Source organism: Pocillopora verrucosa, chromosome 4, assembly GCF_036669915.1.
Source record: "Pocillopora verrucosa isolate sample1 chromosome 4, ASM3666991v2, whole genome shotgun sequence".
NCBI lineage: Eukaryota > Metazoa > Cnidaria > Anthozoa > Scleractinia > Pocilloporidae > Pocillopora > Pocillopora verrucosa.
Window position 1 is genome coordinate 1,426,327 of NC_089315.1, and position 20,949 is coordinate 1,447,275.

Genomic DNA, 20,949 nt, shown 5'->3' on the forward strand with positions numbered 1-20,949 from the left:
TAGAGCGCCATGCCCCATGTGTAAGGAATTCAGAGTTTTTAAATCCTGAAGACCAAGGTATATATTTTTTTATGTTGATGAACAAATTGGCAGTTAAAAATTCTCGGTGTAGAGACATTTTGATCCGTTCAATGTTAAATCATGAGTTTTGACTGTGTCTCAATAAAATTTACCTGATCTCCCCATATGGCTCTGAAACATTTTTAAATGATCCCCCCTCATTGGCAGTAGATTTTTTTTTAACTCCCCCCCTCTCCCCCCCTGCATACTCTGTTGGTGACGACTAATGCCACTCCGTTCCCTCCGAAAATGATGTGTTCCCCCAAAATTTATCCTCTCTTGATGATCCTTAAAGTAAAGAATCCAACTTACTTCCCCCCATGTTTTCTTAGGTTAAAAATTTTTCACGCAATATATGTACATTGAAACTCCGCGCATGCAAAATTTTTATTTTCCTTCTTCCTTTTAAATTTACCAAACATTACTTGCTTTAACTTAATTTCACCAGATCACATTTTGATCAAGTTCATATCGTATTGGTAAATCATATGGTATTCTAAATATTAATATCCGCCGCAATCATTGTTACGATTCTTCAAGACAAAGCATTTACTTTAAGAGGAATTGGGACGAGTAAGATAACTACTGACGCATCTATATTAATGCTTTTTTATCATCGCCAACTAGGGAGAAATTATCTTCTCGATCCGTTTCTTCAATGAAAACCAGGCTTTTTAGTTTTGCCTCGAGGGCGTAGTAGTGTTGTAAACCAATTTTCCCAAGAAAAGATGGGTCAATTGAGTGTTGGAGTAAATGTGGCCAATGTACTATAGGTAAAAATTTTATTGATTAGTAAATAAGCCTTTCAGATGTTTAAATATATTTAACTTTCCGGCCTTATGGGTGGGGTATACAAAACGAAGGTCCAGTAATTATATAGTGACATCTTAAATTCCTGCTCAACGTTTCTGAGATAGAATTAAAAATGAAAAAGAAATAATCAAATACACGGAGAAAAGAAGCAAAGCATAACACTGTTCGTGAACTATTTTGCATTGTAAAATATTTCTTTGAACTTTCCTAACTTTTCTTTGTTATCTACATTTCGAAAACATTTGACGAACAACAGATGCAATTGAAGCGAAATAGATAATTTTTTTTTTGTCCGCGTAGTAGCTATGCAAAGCAGCAGACTTAGGCTGGGGGTACAGCTAAGCAACAAAATGAGAGATCCCTGTGTACTCTCTTTGCTGCACCAAATTACCATAATGAAGCCAAAACAATTAAGTTTTTTATTCATCGAAAACTAATGGTTCCTCTGTCAGTGGTTGTATTAGGGACAAATCACTCCATCTGTTCCTGTGACCATCGCGACATCTGCCGCACATCTTCCAGAAACATCGCGCCGGGCAAGAGGAGAACCTTCTCCAGTTAGACTCTAAGTAAAAGAGGCCTTTAACTGTTGAAGAAAAAAAAATGACACGAAATCATGCAGAATTTTCTCAACAAAATCCCATAATGTTTAGATTTTTTCTTTTTCCGAATGCACCAAACAGTGAGATAATTATTGAATGACTCCGGAACCTTTTATAGGCATATGACTAACTGTAGCTCACAGGTTGTCATGACAAATGTAAAAATCAAAGAAGGGAATGAGATAACTTAGATGTAATACAACGCAGATTATCTGGCTAACACACCTTTTAAATAACTTCTTAAAAGGGGAGAAAGAGATCGGTCTTGGAAAACCTCAAAGTGAGGTCCTGTTTCCAAATTGTACAATCCGGGAGAGTGATGGCTCTCTTTTTTCCTCAGCTTGCTTAGCGGCCGTAAGTCCAAGCCATACAGTATAAATTCAGTGCGGTTAAGCAATACACGACTTTGCTAATACAGGGTCCCAATAAATGTTAGGATTAGACAACCCTGTACCAAGTCCCTCAAGGGGCATGTTGTTTCGCGTGGCTTTAATATTTGTTGTTGTCGTGCGAGAGAAACAGAGCCAAGAAAGCGTCGCAAGCTATATGTTTGCCAACCTTTTTTTCTTTCCATGAGGGGGACTTTGATCTGTATGGAGATGTGAAAATGACCGTAGACATCCCGAAAGGTACAGAATTGTAAGGAAAAATTTTTATTTCCAATTCGTGGGTATGTGCAGAAGTCCGTAATAAGTTGCTACAGCTTCTTTGCCATCCTGTTTCGCGCAGTTTAGATCTTTTAAGGAGACCCGAAGAGCTTCTCTAATGTTTTAAAAAGGGTATCTTTGCGAGCCTTCTTTCGCTCCGCGATGTCTTCGGTCATTTACACATTCTCACGGAGATCAATGATCACCTTGGCCATCAAGGATCTGGTACTAGGTTGCCCAGTTCCAGCGTTCATTCTGATCCCAGCATTAGCAAAATCGGTCATTGCTTATCGTAGGCAAATAAAACTTACCTACAGCAATTAACACCACGGCGCTGTTCAGAAGCACAAATATGACATTCACAAACATGGACTCGTTTTCTGTTGGATTTTGGCACATGGTTATTGCACCGAGGCAGACATTTAAGAATGTTGTCCAAAGCGCAAAGGCTTGTAATCGATCCTCGAATTTGCCTTTTATGGGTCGGGCCATGCTGTAAGCGATTCCTGATACACTTGCAGCAATTACGGCATAGACAATTTGATTTTGGCTTTTGGAGTCAACGAGAAAAGTGCCTGAGATGAGGATCAGTTTCCGATACATCTCAATTATCTCCCAGAACCAACATTTCTCTTTATAGTTTTCAAAGAAAACTTTAAGACCAAAACAAATTTCATCATCGAGACGAGGCTTACGATACTTGTAAAGAAGAATAAGAAGCAGTAAAGGAAAGAGGAGAGGATATATTGCGCATGTAGCTGCTAGTTTCCCGTACACACCATTTGCTGGACTGTGGCAGGAAATGGAATAATCAGCTTTCAGGAGAGAAATGCAGTCACTGCCATCTTTGGTGAAACACACATCCTCACAGACTCCTGGCAGGGGCAGAATGACATTGATAATTTTCTTGCTCGTTATTGGGTAAGACAACAGAAGAAATAGAAATATGTTTCTGTAGCATGACTTTTTCAAATGTGAAATTTCATCCTTTTTTTGGAGGTCAGAAATCTCTAACTTTTTGATGTATTGTCTCTTAAGGAATAAGTAGATCAGTATTAACAAAACTACTGAGATATTGATAAGGATAGAAAGGCCAAATTGCCAGAATGGATTCAGTCGAAACACTGGGTCAATGCAGCTCAATGGTGCGAACTGCAAGATGTTCCCTTCGATAAACTTCAGGTATTTTTCCATAGAGACAAGAACTACAGGCCATTGAACTTGCCGTAACGCTGAGAAAATACCGGAGGCCACTTGATAATAGCCAACCACGATTTTTACACAAGACATTACCACATCTGCCGCAGTACCTCCACGTTCGCCATTTGCAGCGTTTGAGTCGCCCCAGAATATAAGTAAAAACAGAATAATAAATACCACAATGACCAAAACACAGGAAATTACTGTTACCAACATGCTAGGGCACTCTAAGCATCTGTTAAAACGGAGAAAGTGATTTGAGGTGCAAGTTGCGCAGAGGGTACCCTCGTATCCTTCTGTACACGATGATTCAATACCACCATTGCACGAATCTGTAAAGGGGCATTTGATAGGGGTTGGTAACAAAGCGCGATAATTGGAAAAGTCACGGTTATATCCAGCATTGAAGATTTGAATGTTAAGAACAAATTCTTTGTAATGGTTCATTTGTTCGGAGCTGTTAAATTTCCAAAAGTACTTTGGCGCCAAGATTGCTGTATCTGACTGACATACCATTCCATGCTCTTCACATGCTGAACAAGGGCCAAAACGATCTAGGCGGAAGAAATGTGGGAGACAACTGCATGCACGATAACCAGCAGGTTTGTCAGATTGGGTACCTGTTTGATAAACAGTGGTAACAAAAAGTCTACTTTTCTATAATTCTCAAGGCCTCAATCTATCAAAACTCAATTTCACTTATTATTTTCTCTTACCGTAAGGGCATGCACGACAGTCAGTCGCAGATTTTCCAGGGTAGTTAATCTCAGGAACATAAGTGCCAATGGAGCAGTTCTTACAGTCAATTTGGCCCATTTCGTCTTGGTAAAAGCCTCCTAAAAATAAAACATTTGGGAGCGACACTCTGTTCATTGAGATCAGACACTCATTTTATGGTTTTTAGCTAAACGTAAATGTCGTCAAAAACAAATTGCAACATGTAAAGCATCGTATTTACCTGCAGGGCACCTCAAGCAATGTGTATTCGCTCTATCACAGCTGCTGTAAGTGCCCGTCGAGCAAAGGCTACAATTAAGGCATCTGCGATAGCCCCCCTGACTGCATTTAGAACACATAAAGCCGGAGGCAAGAAGACCATCCACCTGGTAGCGGCGTTCTGGGGAATACACCACTACAAACAAAGATTCTGTCGGAGCACATACGCTGATGAAAGAAATTAAAACCAGAAACTTGTTAATAAAACCAAAGGGGTGAAAAGCCGGCGTAACAATACACTGTAATTCAAGGTTAGAGAGTTCCACAAAGGTTGTATGTTAGGCAAATGAAATGGCCTAGATTCAGATTCACACCAAACTAGACCAAAAGATACTGAATATGACAAATCATTGATGAAAGCTCAAACATGATACATTATAGAACAAGACAGCACAGCACATCACAGCCGGACCTTACTGCATCTGATAAAGTAGATCAAACCGAAGATAATATACTTCAGCACCCTATATGTAAGTGACCTCGAGGCAGCAAAAAATAAGTGATCTGTAAAGTTTTTAAATTTTGGTTAAAAACTTCAAATTCACAGTAACGATGACTAACTTTTTTTCTTTGTTGATAAACATTATCAAGTCAAGGTTAATTAATCGTAGTTTTTAATCTGAGGTTTACAGCAAAACCCGAGCGATCCTGAATTGCCACCAAAATTGCTCTATTTGATCTTTCACTTACACTGTTGCCTCGTTTATCCCTCGAGGAAGCCACTTGAGGGTTTTGCAGGAGAGAGCCCTAAAAAGAAGTTCGAACCTTTTAACTTTATGATGAGGTTTGAGGTATGCTTAAATAAGTTGACAATTATCAGGTTCAAATGAGGTGGCTCATTTGGTCAGAACCGTGCACGAAAATCAGGATCAGTCAAGAACAAAATTATTGAGCAGTTTCTTATTATGACTGCATGGTTAAAACACCTTTAAGTCAGTTGGCATCACCTGAGGTTTCAGTGATCTTACAAAAAAACGAGGTGTCTCTCTCGGAAGGTATAACCAACTTGAATTACCGATTGTCAAATATCTCAAATAACAATCTTTATCCAAGCAACTGCAATGAGGAATAGTGGGTATGAATGACTCAAAGTTCATACTTATTGAATGCAAAAGGGCTTTGAAGAAATGTATCATTGTGAGTAGATCAGTAAAGAACTATCTATACTTACAAAGTAACATTTTCATTCAGTCCATCGAATACATTTCTTGGGAGTGACGTTAAGGCGGGATTTTTAAATAGCGTCCTAAAATTCAAGAAGTTAATTTGTTTATATGATAAACTTAAGAATGAATTGCTTTAAAATGGCAGTTTCCCTTACGCGGAATAAATTTGTCGCTATCCCGTACAAAGAAAAACCAAGGGGAAACTTGACATAAAACCACCAAGATCGTGATACTGATTTAGAAAAACCATCTACAAACTGATCGATACTGAAATTATTAAAATGCTAAATACTATAGAACTATGTACGTAGCTGAAAGAAAAGCATATCAGTTTACTTCTATTCAATACAACTTACACCAAACGCAGATCAGTGAGGCCGCGAAAAGCATTCGCATCAACGTTTTTGATTCGGTTTCCATGTAAAAACCTACAGATAACAATACAGAGAGAATGAAACTATCTTGTGAGATTTCAAGAGAAAGTAAAAGGCATTAGAACATACCATCTTAATGTAAAGTTAATCTACACATATTAATGATATCCATGTGACACCTTAGAATTTGCAAATAATTCATAGATTTCAGGTTACTTACAAAAAGTTCAAAGACATTTCAGCCAAAGCCTTTTCAGGAAGAGAAGCCAGACTGTTGTTCACAAGCATCCTTCAAAAAAAAAAGACAAGACGGACGCTTCAAGCTCTCTGTTAAACCCCTGTTACATAGAACTCTTTCTCGGAGATTAGGAGAAAGGCTTCCAGTAGTGTTCTGTATTAGTTCTTCCGCGTTATTTTAGAGTCAACGTTTCTTTCTGCTGTGTGTGTATGTTTTTTACGTTCAGTATTTTAAAATTCATTTCTAAACGTTTCATACGGCACAATAACATTCAACGGTTTTCTTCGTGTCAACTTAAAGAGAAAAGATTACTTACAGCAACCTCAGATTTTGAAGCCCAGCAAAGGTAAGGCTGCTAATTTTTGAGATGTTGTTGAAGTGCAGAAACCTAATTAAGGGAAAATGACATGGATGTTCAGAGTAATTCTTTTTTATTTTGTGTTCTAACTGTTTCAAAACAAAAAAAAAGGAGCAGAAAAGGCAGATTTGATCTAAATATATAGAGTTTTCAAATAATAGTTCTCTAATTAGCATGTTTAGGGTTACCTCGTAATTTTTGATAACAACAGGTAAGATGTTTTTCGTCTTGTCACGAGCCTGGGACAAAGAAAAAATTCTGAGTCCCCATGAGGAATCGAATCTCATGGGGACCAAGAATTTTTTTTTTGTCCCAGTCTCGTGACAAGACGGAAAACATCTTTCTCTACTTCTTTACCGAGCTCAAAACTAACCATCTCTCTTATTCTATTTACAAACAGGTTATATGTTTGAAAATAAATTTTCTCTTACAATACTTCCAATTGCTTGAGACCAGAAAACGCACGATCTGGTATGGACGAGAGCTTATTGTTGAAAGACAAATCTCTGTATAAGTAAGTATAGGACATATTAGGCAATCAATCACAAAAAAAGCCGTAGATGAGTGAAGTATGAAATCAGTGAGTCTCAGTATCCAATCAAACACAACTTACAAAGCGTACAGTACGTTCAAATTCTGGAACACTTCGGCTGGTAGCTGCTCGATTTGATTTTTCGTCAGAGACCTAAAGAGATAATGCGCATACAGATAAATATGAATGCACTCAAGCCTACCATCCGTACTGACAAAATGCCTATTACGGAATTCGAATCACTCCTAAAAATAGGAATCTATTTGCAGGGGGGAATTCTCTTTTTAAAATGCATATTGCTTACATTTCTCTCACATAGTTGATTCCTGACGTTGCAAGGCTTGATATGTTGCTTATTCGATTATTTCCCAAGTTTCTGAAAAAGTTAAAAGAAGTGAGATAATTAGAATTTTTTTTGTAATATTAATAAACAAATGAATGAATTTAAAACGTTCAGTTTCATTAATAAAAAATCCCAAATGTAGCTCACTCAATTACAACTGTATGGTACGACACTAATATCACTATCACCAAAACGCTTGTTTTGTGATTGGACAGAGGAATCGAGAGAAGGAACTCTCCAAGATTGCTCTAGTTTTTAATTCGTTGAAAACTTTGCATGGAATAGAAAATTTGCGATACAAAGTACATATTAACTCTTTAACTTCCAGAAGTGATTATGTAACTTCTCCCTAAAATATCCATACATTATCCAATAAACAGGTAATAAGAATACACAAATTAATCAGGCAGATGTTATCTCGTTCTAACACCAAATTCTCATAACTAATTAACAAGGCAATGTGTAGTAGCAAGAGGGGAGAATTAACAACCTGATCTTGGAAGTTAAAGGTTAAATAATGCGTTATGATGGATATTTAAACTTGAGGTTTCTTTCGTGTTTTCTCCTCTTGAATGGACTCATGCTGACTAAATTCTTTTACAACTTAGATAATAAAAAAAATAGATATGTAATATTTTCCTGACAAAACATCATTATTTTACATTTTGTGGCCTTTTATCACCTCCAAAAGATGTGTATTGCTCCACGGAATCGTGTGAGCCAATTTCCACTTAATTCTCAGGGCACAGTGTATATCGTTTGTGTCCAAAATGTCAACAATAGTTGATAGGAGTTTGAAGCATTAACGGTTAAATCCTCCTGAAGAAATCGAAATTAGCAAGGAAATTGAAAAAAAATTCTGTTACGAATGGCTTTGAATAGTTGATGGTTACTGATTTGGTACTTTCAGGAAAATCAAAAAGTAAAAGTGTAGTTTACGTTGGCGTAGAAAATGGCTCAATGTTAGCAAGATTACACTTCAAGCCTTTTGAAAGATTTTCGATAAAGTGAAGCAAGGTAAAATAACAACACAAGAAGTGACCCACTGTCTGAGTAAAAGAAACTTACAGAAGCTCCACCGTCTTAAGGCCAGTCAAGTCGGGTACAGATGTTAACTTGTTGCCATCTAATCGCCTGGAGTATTCAAAAATAAGAGTGAAAAGTCGTTACATCTAGCGAAGGCCTCTGCAAGTGGACGCGTTTTGTGCCACGGGGCACGAAATAGAAAGGTAACAGGGAACATGTACACGTAATTGTTACAACAAAAAAGCTGAAAAGCTGGATAGGAATCGGCACGGTTTAATGAAACTATGTATCTTATGGAATGAGGAGGTTAGTGCAGCAGGCACATATTTCCAATATGTCATAAGGAATGAGGTACATATCCTTGTGATAGTTTTCGTTCATGAAGGTTTATTTTTTTTTAAGAAGGATAAAAGAAGAGCAATTCTTAAAGTAACAACATTAAAAAAGGGACTTACAATTCAATGAGTTTACTTAAAGAGTTGAACGCTCCATCAGCAATTTTTGTCAAATTTGTCGATCGAATATATCTGCAGTAAAGGATAATAAACTATCGTAAAAGAGGTCATTGCTCATGGTACTGGTAAGTAATAATAAACTGTTTAATCGTTTGTATCACGATGTAGTCACTTGAGATGTAGATGGTGATCTTCATCTCAAGTGACTATATCGTGATACAAACGATTAAACAGTTTATTAAGAATAAACTCATAAGAAAATTATATCTTGATCGTCTGGAACACGAAGACGGAGTCGAAAGCAACTCAAGCAATACTTACATACAAAGTTCTTGATTCTTATTGAGAGGAACTGTTGAAGGGTGGACTAACAAGTTTTCAGCCTTTTCGAGGCTCTCGCTCAATGAAGGGTCTCAATGGGGTTAACCGTTTGTCGTAAAAAGGCCAAAAATTTAGCGGTTTGACCGTTATTCGTCGAAAAAGTTAAAAATCTTAATAAAAACTTTCTGGCGACCATAATGGAAACATACTAACCGTTAGTTGTAAATTGGCCAACATTTTAATTGTTAGCCGTAAAAGCTAGAACCCCATCGAGACCCTCTTAGTGGAGAAACCGCGTGCAATTAAAAGCCAGCTATGTGGTAATAGAAAAACGATGGTTGTTAGAGAAACAGTTATTTAAGTTTGCCGAAAACTCGCCCAGTAAGTAAGGGCCAGAAAACCTGTTCAGCCCAGCCAAACAGCCAAACTCGCCCAGTAAGTGAGAGCAAAAAACCTGTTCAGCCCAGCCAAACAGCCAAACTCGCCCAGTAAGTGAGAGCAAAAAACCTGTTCAGCTCACAGCTTTTCTATCTTCTTCATTGCCTGGAAAGCTCCACTTTCGATGCGCTTTAAACCGCTTTTTGACAATTCCCTAATTAAGAAATAAAGAACCTCATTTAGCTTTGCATGGCACAATCCGTTCAGCAAGATATCTGTAGCCAGTCCATATATATTGCATACCTATGAAATAAATTTACGTATATGGTAAGTGATTATCCAGTTCTAATCCAAAAAGCCCTCGTTTTGCTGAGATGCTGTAATGTTTACGTTGCGTAGAGCTTGAGAGAGTATCATTCATGAAGGTCAATTTTGAAATAAATGACAAGAAGAACTCGTCATTAGTCACTGACAAAGCTGCTTATTAAAAGTTGTTATGCCTTGTTGTAAGCCTTGTTGTAACTAGGCGACGTAAGCGGAAGTGCAAACTTAAAAGCCCGTATGATGGCCTTGATACAAGCAAAAGTGCAAAGGACAGGACAAAGGAAAAAATCTGATCTCTTGCTTCCAATTGCGTTAGCGCTGGCGTCGAGGTAATTTTCAAGGTGAAAAAAGATTTGTTATGCTTGCGTAACATTTGTGTTTGCACTTGTGCTTACGTTGTACGAAAACCAGGCTTTAGAGAAGAGAGTACTGAGTGATAACTTTGTGGTAGCCCCTTAGTAATTCGTTAGGTTTCTCCAACGCTTAGCCAATACCCCTACGTCCTTTTAATTAATCGAGCGCTTGCATTCGGACCTGGACTCCACAACAATAACTAACGCAGTGAAAAGTAAGACTCATCTCATGCTTCATAAAATGAGTATATTTCCACAAAAGATGCACTCACTTACAGGAAAGTGATATCCTTAGAATTTTGCAAAATCTCTTTCATGTCGTCCAGCGTTAGGTCGTTGTATTGCATCCTTCTGTAAACAAATGAATGGATGAAGGTTTATTTTCATAAAAGGGTTCGGAAATCTCTTTTCGAGGTCGACAGACGTAGTTTTAGCTTTACATTTTGATCAATTGAACGAAAACGAGAGAAAACGCTCATGCATCGATTTTTGACATAAATTCATCATACCAACGCATTCTCGTAAGCCATCAGACTCAGAATGTTGTCTGATGCATGGTATTGAATTAGCTCTTCAATTTAACTTTCAGGCTGGCTTGAAAAATCTTATCTGTTTCCTTTAGAATAAGGATAAAATTAAGCAAATTTGATGCAAAGCAAATTTTGTATAAAATCCTTCATCATGATTTATTTTCGAGTTACATAAAGGAGACGTATGCTGATACGTTTTATCCTCGCTGTTACAACTTTCCCCAACTGAGATTCCAAAGCTGAGAGTGAACTAAAAATTCGCAAATTTTCTTTCTCTTTGGATTCCTGACCACCATTTTGAAAAGAGCCTGAAAAAAAAACTCAGCAAATTGGCCATACACGAAACTCCTCAACTGCACTTTTCACAGCAAAGCCTTCAGATCTTAGTCCAGAGAATGGTAAAAAGGAGAACTGGAATTGCTTTTTACGTCATCGGTAAATGACCAGGTTTGCTGGGAATGATTAAATATAACAGCGAACATATTCGAGTTTTTGCGCATTTTAAGACAGTTTCTGAGAGGATAGGTTACTCAAAACGCGGTATTCATGAGTCATTATGTCATACGTATTTTTGATTGGTGGAGATGAAATTTGTATGGATGGTTGAGCATACTTCTGCTTTGTAGCCTAAAATAAAAAACCTTTGAAAAACTAGAACTTACAATGCTACTACGCTTTTAGGAAGGAAAAATCCACCTTTGATGTTGTTCTGGTAGATATTTCTAAAATCAACCAAAAAAATAGCAAGAATAAGCATTATATTAGAGAATCTATTCCTAATATGAATCGAACAGGAAGTGTCATTTGAACACAAGGCGCCTCGTTAAGGTTATCAAAAGTGACTAGCGTTAAGTCAGAATGAAATTGAGGGGTTTTCTTAAGGGGAAAATGTATAATTGGATGCTGATTCTTCTTCAGTAGCATAGGAACAAAATCTTGCCGCTTAAAATTTTATCTCTTGAGCCAAGTTTTTTTCTGAAAAATTCCAATGCCCCTTGATGAAAAATCATGCAATCACTCACACGTTAGACAAAGCTGTCAGATTTCGGAAAGTGTTCTTCGGAATTGTCCTTAACTTGTTTTGCGATAGATCTCTGAGAGGATAAGAAAAATAATGACAATCAATAAGATCAAAAACAAATTAATGCAGCTAAACGCTTGAACCTCCTGTAATAAGCTTACACGCTTGTGAAGATCTCCTATAATGATAACAATAATAGTAATAATGATAACGATAAAGTGTCTAAAAATATGCGCAATGTGTGAAAGTCTCAAGCATGATTAGACACACAGCAAGTGTCTAAGCGACAAATCCAGTTGAAGCACAAAAGAAGACAAGTGAACTTATCCTTAGAGGTGTCTGCTGAGAGAAATGACCCCAAGAGCATTGAATAATAAAATTGCTGGACCAGTTGAAAGGAAAAAAATAAATGACATGGAATAAACGGTGCAGACCTACGTAAATTTAATGCACCCAGCTCAGACCCAGATCGCTTGCAAGCAAATAGGAATAAGTCTGACAGCTATGATAAAAACAACTGAACGTGAACATCAACTCACATTTTTGCGAGAAATTTCAGATTTGAGAAGGCGTCCTCCGGTATAGATTTCAAACGGTTGTTTGAAAGATCCCTAGACAACGAAATATTTTAAAGAATTTAACTTCAGTAGAGAAACATGAGGAAATAATTATTTACACAAGTACTTGATTGTAAGTATTGGTCACAGGAATAGAAATACTACATGGGGAAGTACTGGGTAAGATTTAATGCGTCAGTTTCGCAAAATTGTTGACGTCAGCTTTTAAACCCTTCACGGTGGCCAGTTTACATTATCAACTGAGTTGATTATACTAATTTACCCTGTTATACTCTCCCACCGACGCAGCACCACAGTTTCTTTATAAACTTACCCTCCTTAATTAATTTGAACTGCAGAATGTTCTCCAAAAAGCGACGTAAAGAAGGCTTCTTTGCATTGAAGAAGAATAATCGTGCAGGGCCGCTATTTTGAAGTAGGTCTATAAATCACTTTCACAGTGAGAGAATAACGTTTTACTTACAGCGACACCGTATTTTCAGGCAGGTTACTGGGTACTTGTGTTATACCAGTGCACTTGACACGAACTCGTGTTCGACCAAAGGGATAGCAGGTACAATTTCCTGGGTGAACATCCTTCAAACAACTGAATCCTGAGGCTACGCGCAATGACAAAATTGCTATCAGCGTAATACGTGTCCATAATTCAACTGAAGATTCCTTGTACATCTGCAGAATGAAGCTGACGTCATGTTTAATTTCATTACTAAAAGATTGTAAATCACCTGTTCATTCTGATATTCCAAACTGGCGAAATGATTGAGCTCTGTAAATCATCAGCAGGTTCTAATTCCCCAGCAATAAAAGACGGAGAGAAATGCCCCGTGTGTGAAAATAATACTTCCGGCAATGTACTTTTGGAGATAAAGTAAGCTAAGTTAGTTTGCGTTGCTGTTTATCAGTACCTTCAGTGAATATAAATTTTGCCGCTTGGTAAACAATGAAGTTTTGCTTAACCTACTTTTGTACCACTTTAGTTAACGAGGACACCTACGACATTAAAAGCATAGAAACAAAATTGATTACTACCGAGCTTGATGTCTTGATGCCTCAGCCACAAAAATAATTGAAGTTACATCGGAGAACACCCGTATCTACTAAATACACCAAGAGCTCGTGCGACTGCTTATATACTCTCGAGAGGGTATCCGTCCCACCCAAATGACAACAATTCGATCGGCTAGGAAGCAGGATTGTAATATCCAGAAATACACACACTAAAGAAAAAAAAGACAAAGGAACAAAATGGGTTTTTCCCTTTTAGCTGAAAACAAAGCACGGGTTTTTTCCCCTGACACGCGAGCCGTTTCCGTCGATGAACTCCAAACTTCTGTTGTTTACATTTAAGCTACTGCTTTTATCTGTTGCGTTTCCTGCTCAGTAGTTAAGAAAGTAAAAGCAAAACTTTTGAAATTGAAGTTATTGCTCATTTTTGTACGATAAACAAAAGAAAATTGTCACACATGTCATCAAAGAGCGTTCTAATTTCTATAGCGGTCTTACATTATAAAAGCATTACCTTCAGGGGGTACTTTCCACTAATTGATTCTATGAAAAAGTCCCGTAGGCTACATTGTACTGCATGCTTGGGTGATTTCATTTGTAATATAATATATTCTCCACTTTCTAATAATCAACAACTGTTCCTTCTTCGCATCTCGAGCGACTTGTTCCTCAGTGGGTGAGTGTGTTGTTTTCGTGTTTTCTGTAATTAATTAGTGTGTAGGTAAGTTCGTTTTGGATGATCAGCGTTGCATTAATCACACAAGGCAATCTCTTCTGTCCTTGATACCCTACGACTTTATCTTTCTAGTATTTTTCGACAGTAAGTAATCTTGAACATGGGACTTGACTAGTAGTTAGGACGCTGGACTTGTAAATACGGTTCCTCCTGCTACTCTCTGGATTTGTTCTCGGTCACTCCGAGTCTAACACCTCGCGCTGTATAAATAGCCAGCTGGTCTGTCTCCTGCCAGTTGGGATTTTCTAGCGCTTTATGTTTATTTGAAACAGAAATTGTTCATCATTTATTTAAAGAGACATGCTTTCTTGGATCTTCTGAAGCAAAACTTCACACTTCAACTTAGAAGCGTAACGGTCTGCTAAACAAACATTTGCCGCATAAAGCGTGATTGACTGGCTGATTCCTTTGTATCTTAACATGTCAACCGGTTCTCACTGCTTCCTCTTAAGGAAGTTTGTTTTCGCCCCTGATCTCCTTTGAAGCCGTCATATGGTGTCGCATGTCAACCGGTTCCAACTGCTTCCTCTTAACAGTGCATGTCAAATGATTAAGCTCTGTAAATCATCAGCAGGTTCTAATTCCCCAGCAATAAAAGACGGAGAGAAGTGCCTCGTGTTTGAAAACAATACTTCCAAAAATGTACTTTTGGAGCTAAAGTAGGCTAAGTTAGTTTGCGTTGCTGTTTATCAGTACCTTCAATGAAAATAAGTCGTGTGCTCAGTAAACAATGACGTTTTTCTTAACCTACTTTTGTACCACTTTAGTTAACGCGGATACCTACGACATTAAAAGCATAGAAGCAAACTTGATTACTACGTAGATTAATGTCAATAATGCCTCAGCCACGAAAATAATTGAACTTACATCGGAGGTCGGCCCGCCGAACAACAACTGCGCCGCCTTTGTCGGTCGCTTTAATGACTATGTTTTGGCGTTTTTTTGGACTTTTTAGTGCCGACCACTCTTCCGAAGAAAGATTGGAAAATTTGGTGTTACGACTGAATTTAAGTTTGTTGATATCGTGGCCACTTTTTTGATGAAAAAATCTAAAGATGCGTACTAGCCCTCTGGGGAAGTGCATTAAGACTTTCGAACCTGAAATGTTTCGAAAGTATCTTCGTTCGAGATGTTAGAATTATCCTCTTTTTCATGAAAAAAAGGCTTTCAATTGAACGCGGCGAAGGAATTTTTTAACGTCTTGCCTAGCTGAAAATTCGTCGGTTTTTTTGGATATGGGAACAAAATTTAAGCCCTTACTAAGAACTGATTGTTATGAATCAGAAAATGGTAAGTTTTCTGGTATGGTAACTGCAGTTTTGACGTTTTCAGGCCACGAGTCGCTTGTAATTTTAGGGCCGATAGGTTGTCGCGTTTTTGGGCCTTAATTGGTGCAAATGGTTAAAAAGTTTAGAATTGGCATCCTGAATTTTGGCACGAATGGATTGTACTGAAACAGCTGGAGTTACACCTTCAGTTAAGACAGCTAAGAAAGAAAAGACAAAAAGAACAAAAGCATCAGCTTCAGGGGTTTTTTCCCCTAATTGACTCTATGAAAAAGTCAATAGATTGGAAAATTTGGTGTTACGATTGAATTTAAGTTTGTTGATATCGTGGCGACTTTTTTTGATGAAAAAATCTAAAGATGCGAACTGGCCCTCTGGGGGAGTCCATTTAGACTTTCGAACCTGAAGTGTTTCGAAAGTATCTTCGTTTGAGATGTTAGAATCATCCTCTTTGCCATGAAAATAGGCTTTCAATTGAACGCGGGAACAAAATATAAGCCCATACTGAGAAATGATTTTTCTGAATCGGAAAGTAGTAAATTTTTTGGTATGGTAACTGCAGTTTTGAGGTTTTCAGGCCACGAGTCGTTTGTAATTTTAGACAAAAAGAACAAAAGCATCAGCTTCAGGGGTTTTTTCCCTCAATTAATTCTATGAAAAAGTCCCGTGGGCTACATTGTACTGCATACTTTGCAACCTAGAACATAACGAAAACATAGCACGGTTTTTTCCTCATGATATTAGGAAAAAACCCTGGGTGATTTCATTTGTAACATAATATATCCTCCAATTTCGAATAATCAACAACTGTTCCTTCCTCGCATCTCGAGCGAGTTGTTACTCAGTGGGTGAGTGTGTTGTTTTCGCGTTTTCTGTAATTAATTAGTGTGCACGTAAGTTCGTTTTGGATGATCAGCGTTGCATTAATCGCACAGGGCAATCTCTTCTATCCTTGATACACTGCGACTTTATCGTTCTAGTATTTTTCGACAGTAAGCAATCTGGAAAACGGGACTTAGCTATTGGTTAGGACGCTGGACTTGTAAATATGGTTCCTCCTGGCTCTGGATTTGTTCTCGGTCGCTTCGAGTTTGACACCAGCTGGTCCGCCTCTTGCCAGTTGGGATTTTCTAGCACTTTACCTTTATTTGAGACATAAATTGTTCATCATTTATTTACAGAGACATGCTTTCCTGGATCTTCTGAAGCAAAACTTAACACTTCAACTTAGAAGCGTAACGGTCTGCTAAACAAACATTTGCCGCATAAAGCGTGATTGATTGGCTGATTCCTTTACATCTCAACATGTTAACCGGTTCTAATTGCTTCCTCTTAACAGTGCATATCATCAGTGACTGCCTGTCGCAATGAAGCTTCATGTACTTCAAGAGCCGAGAGATAACATTTTTATAACAGTCAAATAACAGCCATTCTTTCATAACGTTAACTCAATATCAATTGAATGACAATCACCACATGTCCATTATTTTTGGTAAAAATTCACCGTTCTTTGATTAATACCCCGTGTGCATTCTTTTAAATAAAAATCTTCAATACCTGTAACGAGTACAACCTAAGACTTTCAAGCACAAATATGAGTTTTTTTTAATCAAAGGCGCCTGCATTAAAGAAGTAATTGCTGAGACCACTTCGTTAGTTTTCACCCCTTATCTCCTTTGAAGCCGTCATATGGTGTTGCGCTCTTCTGCGAGCATTGCATGACACCCGAGAGTGTTTAGGGTGAGCATATTTTCAAGTCTTCATGATGTATTCAAACTCTTGATCCTCTTACTCAACAGAGTCTGTGAATAATGGCCACAAACGTTTATTATCAAGCTGTGATCTTCCTCTTTTGCTGCGTGATGCTGTCCGCTGCCTTACAAGTGGAAGTAAAAAGTTTGAAATATTGCGGTAAAACATTTCTCCCTTACTTAATGAATTATTAGTTATTTTTTTGAGGGTATTCCTATTTTTTCTTGTGTAAAATATCATCAATTGATAGGGAATGATCTAGGATGTCAATTTTTTTTTGTCCCTTTGAAGTCCAGGATAAGTCCAGAAAGAAACTGGGTGCTGTTTGGAGACTATAAGGGCCAGGGGATGGTTTTCTTTATGGGCGTAGAGCTGTAGATAGACCAACATGGCGTGCATTGAATACCATCGTTGTATTCCAGGTCCTCCGGATAAAACCTTAAAGTACAAGGTTTCTCCATGGCCGGTGATGACAGATGCTGATTCTGTCAATGTCACGGTTACGTTCACCCCTGGTAAGTCGTTGTGTTACTTTTTAAAAGAGCTCACTTAATCAACCCGAGTTGGAGAATAGTTGTCAGACATTACAGTTTGGCGGTAAAAACGTTTCAATGTCAGTGGTCAAACCTAACTTCAAATATTTTAGTGGAGAGAAGGCAATAAGAACGGAGTCGTTTTATTGTATTGTGGCTGGACATGAGAGGATAAAATTCTCTTTGGCTAGACCAAGTAGTCAAGATAATTGAAACTCTCCTTTATAGCGTGATCCCATCGCTTATTAATCTTCTCAGTTTTAGGTTTGTCTTAAACACGGACAATTTCAAAGAGTTTCTCATCAAATCTTTTCTATATTTCTCCTTACAGCGAGAGACATTTTATCTTTGTCTCTCTTTGGCAACGTCACGAAAGATGGAAAAACCATCATCGAGCGGAATAAGGAGGTGAATTGCACTTACGTGCCACACCAATGCAATTTCTCAGCAGACGGTGAGTATTCATCAGGATTACTTAATCAAGATACAATTTCCTGCCACATTATTAACGAAATTAAAAAGGTATTGCAGGAGTAATCTGCACCTATTCTGTATAAAATATTGTCTGATATTTTTCGTCACACGATTCAGGAGAAAAAAATATTCTTTTACTCGCCGAGACACTCAGTTACTCCTTCTGGTTTTCAGCTTTGGTAAACAGCATAACTTATTACAGAGAAGTTCTTCATCTTATGTATTTTGCATTACAGTTGTTATAAGTGCGAAGCTTATCAAATGTTCAAGTAAATCTCACAAAGATAAGCAAAGATGAAGAAATAAAACTTGTCCTTTTTATAAACATTTTATGCACTTTTAGTTGGTTACTTTTCTTATGTATTTTACTAGCCAAAACGAAGGAATGCGTTAATGCGCGACATAACTGTCTCACCTCTCATTTTCTCCTAGAAACCTACACCTTGACCAAAACAGGCCTTCACATATACAATTTTTCCCCCATCTTTAAGGTATAGTACTTAATATTTTTTTCCATACATATTGGCTCCAGAGAAGAGAAACATTCTATTTACTTAATGTTTTTAACACATATTGTACTGGCATCTCGATGGCTAACACATGATGCGCTTATCGTGAAATTATTGGAGTCTAAACCATGCATCTACCACATCTTCTCTCGTTCTGCTGCTTGTTTGTTTTTATAATTTGATATATCGACAATCAATTAACTGCTTCTTTTTGAAAATAGGGGAAATTTGAAGCCACACTCATACTGTTCAATCAGGAGCAGTTCTCCGTTTTCTGCGTCCAGTTGGTAGTAGTCGTGTCATGAGCCAATCACTGCTGACTCAGTGGACCAAGGCATCCGCTAGTTATTGAACTTGACTTCTTGTCAATATATGTTTTCAACATCGACATTTAGTTTTAATTTCGTGTAGATTTCGTGTGGATATATTTAGAAGAGGTACAATCGTAACTCCAAGTTTAAGACGCATCTGTTGTTGTATAAACGTAATTCTAGAAACTTTGTCGTTCAACTGTTCTTTGTTTTTTTTTTCATTCTTCTGCTGCTTTTTGTCAAATGCGTCTTAAGGAATCGATTTCAACGGTTCTATAGCAGTGTACTTATTTTGTTTACTTTTTCTGGAAAAAAAAAAGGAATTTTCAGTGAGGCCTCTTCTCTTACCATTTTTTCAACGTACTAGGACTCTCTCAGGTCACTGCATTTATGCGTGTTTTTTATTTTTTTTTTTTAAAGTTGAAGCTATTTTTCAAAGTTTGTTAACTGTTATGCGTGGAAAACTAAGGCCCCATCCGTGATATCCTTTAAATATATTGTTGAAGCGGAAGGTTCTATAGCCTGTGGCTTGCGTTTTCAAGGGGATATCTACAACTCATATGGGTATACAAATAGAAATTGATGTGTAACTTTTGTATTTTGCTGAAATAAAGTGTTTTCGCAAATAAGAGTCAGTAGTCACTGCTTATGTATAAACCGCCTCACCAGACAGGGTGCATGATGTTGAAGTCTTGCGATGTCATATGCTTTAAACCAAATATATGCCTATGTAGATGGCTTCTCGAGCAGAGCATTAAGTGTCTCTTGAGTGTCTCTTGAGACTTGAGTGTCTCTGTAAGAGCGGTCCGGTCGATTTTGCTTGAGACACGGATTTCGCTCGTTTCTCGTGTGTTGTAAGACATTCATGTACCTATACAAAAACCACAATCAGTTTGATCGGATCTCTTTATTTTTCAGAGTTTTACGGAAATTAAATTTTACTCGAGCGAAGGCTTGTCGTGACACTTTTCAAGACTTTAATTTCATACAACTTTGGAGGACAATTTACAAAAAACTGTGGAACTCAGCAAAAAACAAATACCCCAGCCATATATATTAACTCTATCTCATGTATCGAGGCGACTTTCGTAAACATCACGTGTCAATCAAGGAAACAGGAAGACTTGAATGACACCGTATCGGTTCGCCTAAATCACACACGCCAAAACCGATCAAATTCAAATATATAGCAACACAGTGTATTTATGGCAGGTCGATCTAAAGAGAGTTACGTGACAAGAGATGTTGCAATTTATTGTTAAGGTTCCTAAAGTTTGCCCTTTACAAAAGAATGTCTTAATTCTTTTTTGAAAAAGTGAGGCGTTCTTAACTGATCCAACTAACACAGCTAGGAAGTAGGTGCCATAGAAAAGGTAACTACAGAATTGTTCGTTAAACTTACAATCCCTATGCGACCATTTCTTTCAACAATTCAAACACTACAACTAGTGTTCGAATTCCCCTCGTCGATTCCACCGCAAGAAATAACCTTTGCCACCCAAGCTTCGACTCGAATATGAAGTACTATCAAGTAACATAACTGCTTCATCTTTGCGGCAATATCATGCTGGTATTTTGATTTTCCGATCGACAAGAACGGTGATCAGGAATCGATCGGTTTGTTTACCTCATAAACGTGACCGCTGACCAGCCGCTAAGTGAAAACAGCATAGCGCGGGGTGGGGTGGGTGGCGGGCTTATCGTCATAAGATATTCGAATACATGCTCAAAAAGCTCTAGGACTATCAGTATAAACAGTGAAGGCATGCTTCGTGGTACAGAAAAATTTTATTTTATTCTCATAACTTTCTCCTTTAAATTAGAACTGGTATTAAATTAATAGAGTTATCAATATATTTTTAACCGGGTACCCATATAACCTTTTTGCTTGTCATCAGTGGTATAAAATAGGGTGTCGTTCCACCAGAACCTTTTATTTATGCCCCATTGCACGGAATGAACACTATACTTAGAATGTTTGCTCTAAGTAATTTTTTCTGTTCCCAAGAATGTATGCAAAGTGATAGA

The 20,949-nt window shown here is 37.7% G+C and overlaps 2 protein-coding genes across 5 annotated transcripts; one reads left to right on the top strand and one right to left on the bottom strand.

Moving 5' to 3' along the window:
* Positions 1–436: 436 nt before the first annotated feature.
* LOC131772646 (uncharacterized) lies at positions 437–13,468 on the bottom strand. 3 transcript variants are annotated; one of them, XM_066164711.1, is made up of 21 exons: positions 13,345–13,468; positions 12,779–12,984; positions 12,277–12,348; positions 11,739–11,810; positions 11,379–11,438; positions 10,463–10,537; positions 9,652–9,723; positions 8,811–8,882; positions 8,398–8,463; positions 7,291–7,362; positions 7,068–7,139; positions 6,886–6,960; positions 6,413–6,484; positions 6,079–6,147; positions 5,841–5,912; positions 5,490–5,564; positions 5,009–5,065; positions 4,281–4,486; positions 4,039–4,158; positions 2,434–3,942; positions 437–1,459 (listed from the first exon to the last, which is right to left on the bottom strand). In XM_066164711.1, exons 2-21 carry the CDS (start codon positions 12,982–12,984, stop codon positions 1,293–1,295), a joined length of 3,261 nt encoding a protein of 1,086 aa, XP_066020808.1. In that variant the 5' UTR covers positions 13,345–13,468; the 3' UTR covers positions 437–1,292. The 3 variants fall into 3 exon arrangements, with proteins under 3 accessions (XP_066020808.1, XP_066020809.1, XP_066020810.1); XM_066164712.1 differs by having other exon boundaries at positions 12,779–12,997; positions 13,345–13,466; XM_066164713.1 differs by lacking the exon at positions 11,379–11,438.
* Positions 13,469–13,908: 440 nt separating this feature from the next.
* LOC136280492 (uncharacterized) lies at positions 13,909–19,562 on the top strand. 2 transcript variants are annotated; one of them, XM_066165784.1, is made up of 6 exons: positions 13,909–13,996; positions 17,142–17,253; positions 17,517–17,609; positions 17,959–18,081; positions 18,534–18,592; positions 18,832–19,562. In XM_066165784.1, the coding sequence occupies exons 2-6, from the start codon at positions 17,154–17,156 to the stop codon at positions 18,913–18,915; spliced, it is 459 nt and encodes a 152-aa protein (XP_066021881.1). In that variant the 5' UTR covers positions 13,909–13,996; positions 17,142–17,153; the 3' UTR covers positions 18,916–19,562. The 2 variants fall into 2 exon arrangements, with proteins under 2 accessions (XP_066021881.1, XP_066021882.1); XM_066165785.1 differs by lacking the exon at positions 13,909–13,996 and adding an exon at positions 16,051–16,190.
* The last annotated feature ends 1,387 nt before the right edge of the window (positions 19,563–20,949 follow it).